Raw genomic sequence first — 3797 nt, forward strand, 5'->3', positions numbered from 1 at the left:
CTTGGAAGGCTGAGGTGGAAGGATCGCCGGAGCCCAGCAGGTCGAGGCTGCGGTGGTCGGCAGCGGCTACTGCACTCCAGTCTGGGCGACAGAGTGAGGCTCCATCTCAAAAATAAATAAATAAATAAAGATGGGAGACTGTGAAGTCATTCCCGTTTTTAAATGTGTATTTTAAAGTAGGTCAGGTACTCTCCTGGCACCTAGAGAAGAGTTGATCTCATTTTCTCTTTATTTTTAGAGTCTTTTATTCAAAACTTCAGCGTTCTCTACAGTCCCTTGAAAAGGCATCTCATTGGAAGTGACTCTACCCACTTACCTTCTTGGCATTTAATCACTGAAGTGACAACTGATACCTTTTGGGAAGTAGTCCTTCAGAAACAGGTATGGAATTGCAAGAGAGGCAAAAGCCAAAATATCCCTATTAAAATAATTTCCATGGCCAGGCTCAGTGGCTCAGCCTGTAATCCCAGCACTTTGGGAGGCCGAGACAAGTGGATTGCCTGAACTCGTGGGTTCAAGACCAGCCCGGGAAACTTGGCAAGACTGCGTCTCTACAATAAATCAAAAATTAGCTGGGCGTGGTCGCATGTGCCTGTAGTTCCAGTTACTTGTAAGGCTGAGGTGGAAGGATCACTGGAGCCCAGCAGGTCGAGGCTGGAGTGGCCGTGAGCGTGGCGTCAGCCTGGATGACAGAGTGAGACTCCAATTCAATAATAATAATAATAATAATAATAATAATAATTTCCAGACCGGATGTGGTGGCACATACCTGTATCCCCAGCTACTTGGGAGGCTGAGGCAAAAGGATCGCCTGAGCCCAGGAGGTCGAGGATTCCATGAGCCATGATCATGCCATTGCACTCCAACCTGAGCAGTAAAGCAAGAGAGACCCAGATGCAAGAAAATCTCCAGAGCTGAAAGTGATTGTTTTTGATGCATGGAAAATGACAGGTGGATTGTGGAACATGAGTGAATTACATGTGGATTGTTTACACGGTTCAGAAAGTCCTTAAGAAAGCACGTAATCTAAAGATAAAATGTTTCACTGTAATTTCTGCATAGGCAGCATTTATTGAATGCCTGCTGGATTCTAAGCATGGAAGAAACGAGCTCGTTTCTCAGGTGCGAGTAACTGCCATTTTCCCCTTTCCACAGGATGTTCTGCTGCTTTATTATGCACCATGGTGCGGCTTCTGTCCATCCCTCAATCACGTCTTTATCCAGCTTGCTCGTCTGCTGCCAGTGGATACATTCGTTGTGGCCAGGTAAGGAAGCTGGTGCACAACACTTTGAGCTGTGTGCCCGTCTCCACTCTTTTTTTGCAGCTTAGCCATATGGTGTGCGAGGGCCTGCCCGTTTTCCATTAGCCTTGAGTAAAACTTGGCTGAATTTAATTGTCAGATTGAAGCCATGAGCAGAGCCTCATTGCAACGGAAATTTTTCTCATGGATTATGAGTGTTCCTCCCAGTTGGTGTTTAACCCTAACTGAATTTATAGGTGGGTGAGTTCAGTTCTGTGGGAGGAGCACTGACCTGATGGCCAGGATGACCCCTTGGACCCCTTGAAATACCGTGGAAGGTGGCCAGCTGGCCCTGGGACTAGAGCACATCTCCCCACCAGCCCTTGTTTCCTCATTTGTGCAATGAAGAAGGGTTGGTTGATAGATAACCATGTTTCTTGTTTTGGTTTGGATAAACAGAAAAATTAAATTTTTTATGGGGGTATTTGGATGAGGCAGTAAGAAGTTTAGGTTAGGGAGGGTGTTTAGCTTTAACTGACCCCCCCAATGCTCCAGATAGAGTTAAATATAAAAGATCAAATCACAGAAAAAAACAGCAGAAGGTAGACTGTTGGATTTGCTAGCTCCTTTGAGAGATAAAAACTCCTAGAGTAGAAGCAGTTGAGAAAATAATGAAAGAAAGATGAAAAGATTCTAATAGAAACATATGCAATGCAAACAAGGAAAACAGACTAGAAAGGGAGACTACTAATATATTTTACAGCATATACATTTCACCTGTTCTATATACTATACATACTAAATAGGACCGAATTTGAGAGTAACTGTGCTGAGAGATTTTTGTGTATCCATATTGTCTGATGTATTCCTTGGGATACTCAGTGAAGCTAGTATGATGGTTATCCCTCTTTTTTTTTTTGGAGTTCGAGTCTCACTCTGTCGCTGGAGTACAGTGGCACACTCGAGCTACCATAGCCTTAACCTGCTGAACTCAGATGATTCTTCTGTCTCAGCCTTCCAAGCAGTTGGAACTACAGGCATGCGCCACCACGCCTAATTTTTTTTTTTAATTGTAGAGACGAGGTCTCACCGTGTTGCCCAGGCTAGTCTGAAACTACTCCTGGGCTCAGGCTATCAGCCTGCCTTGGCCTCCCAGAATGCTGGGATTACGGGCATGAGCCACTGCATTTGGCCACTCTCTTTTTATTGAGGAGGAAACTGAGGCATAGGTTAGGTAACTTGCCAATCACACAACCTTCAATTGAGGGACCAGAGTTTAGAATCCTAAAAACATGTGCAATGCAAAAAGGGAAACAGACTAGAAAGGGAAACATTAATATATTTTACAGCATATACATAGTTTTTATGTATTTTAAACTAGCATATATACTAGTTTTTTAAATTAGCATATATACTAGTTTTAGATCCCTGCAAAATTAAGATGGGTTAAGAAACAGCTGTGAGAAACTCCAATGTGAACCAGGGATGTGAGTAGAGGAGAAGCCAGGCGTGGTGGCTTAAGTCTGTAATCCCAGCACTTTGGGAAGCAGAAGTGAGAGGATTGCCAAAGCCTAAGGGTTTGAGATCAGCCTGGGCAACTTGATGAGACCTCGTCTCTACAATAAATCAAAAAATTAGCCGGGCATGGTGGCACATACCTGTGGTTCTAGCTACTTGGAATGCTGAGGTGGAAGGATCACCTGAGCCCAGTAGGTCGGAGCTGTGGTGACTGTGAGCGTGCCACTGTACTCCAGCCTGGGCGACAGAGACTCTGACTCAAAAAAAAAAAAAGGAGAAGAGAGCAAATAAAGAGGGAAATTATAACCTAGTAAATGTAAGTTAAAACAATAACAGTGTTATTTATACTTACTAAGTTAATAACTGCTTTTAAGTGACAAAATCTTCTGTTAAAGTGAAATTGGCATAGCTAATGAAATGAGTACATTGGCATAACTCTTTTGGAAAGCATTTTGGCAACATTTGCAAGACATCAACAAAACAGTTATACATTTTTGACCCCATTAATTTTACTTTGGGGAGTTACTGAAATAGAATTCCAGAGAAGCATGAGCTAGTTTATAGCCACCAGTAGAGAAATGGCTACATAAGTTATGGTTAGGCATTTAATGGAGGGTTTATCCATTCGTTAAAACAGTGCTTTTCATATAATTAGTTGGAAAGAAGAGAGTATAAAATATGTGATAATTGCTGGTAAAAAAATGTAAGCATACAGACCAAGCCTGAATGAGAACCTCAGAAAAAGGGTCCCAATTAGCCCAATGGAATTCTGAGTGGATTTTTTTTTTTTTTTTGGTGGAGTCTTACTCTGTTGCCCAGGCTGGAGTGCAGTGACACCACTTGTGGCCACCACAGCCTCACCCTGCTGGGCTCAGGTGGTCATTCTGCCTCAGCCTTTCCAAGTAGCTGGAAAAGCTCTGTCGCCCAGGCTGGAGTGCAGTGGCCGCTCCCGGCCACCACAGCCTCGACCTGCTGGGCTCCGGCGATCCATCCACCTCAGCCTTCCAAGTAGCCGGAATTACAGGCATGCGCTACCAC

General features: G+C 43.7%; 1 protein-coding gene across 4 annotated transcripts in view; it reads left to right on the forward strand.

Annotated features, from left to right (window-relative positions):
- TXNDC11 (thioredoxin domain containing 11) overlaps positions 1 to 3797 on the forward strand; it is a 72737-nt gene that overhangs the window by 61368 nt on the left and 7572 nt on the right. For all 4 annotated transcript variants that reach the window (XM_021713126.1, XM_021713125.1, XM_021713127.1 and 1 more), the window contains 2 exons: positions 239 to 381; positions 1156 to 1265. In XM_021713126.1, coding sequence (XP_021568801.1) covers positions 239 to 381; positions 1156 to 1265 — 253 coding nt within the window. The remainder of the gene's footprint in view (positions 1 to 238; positions 382 to 1155; positions 1266 to 3797) is intronic.

The sequence above is a fragment of the Carlito syrichta genome, unplaced genomic scaffold (assembly GCF_000164805.1).
Source record: "Carlito syrichta isolate Samal-C Ts95f unplaced genomic scaffold, Tarsius_syrichta-2.0.1 Scaffold304255, whole genome shotgun sequence".
In the NCBI taxonomy this organism is placed as follows: domain Eukaryota; kingdom Metazoa; phylum Chordata; class Mammalia; order Primates; family Tarsiidae; genus Carlito; species Carlito syrichta.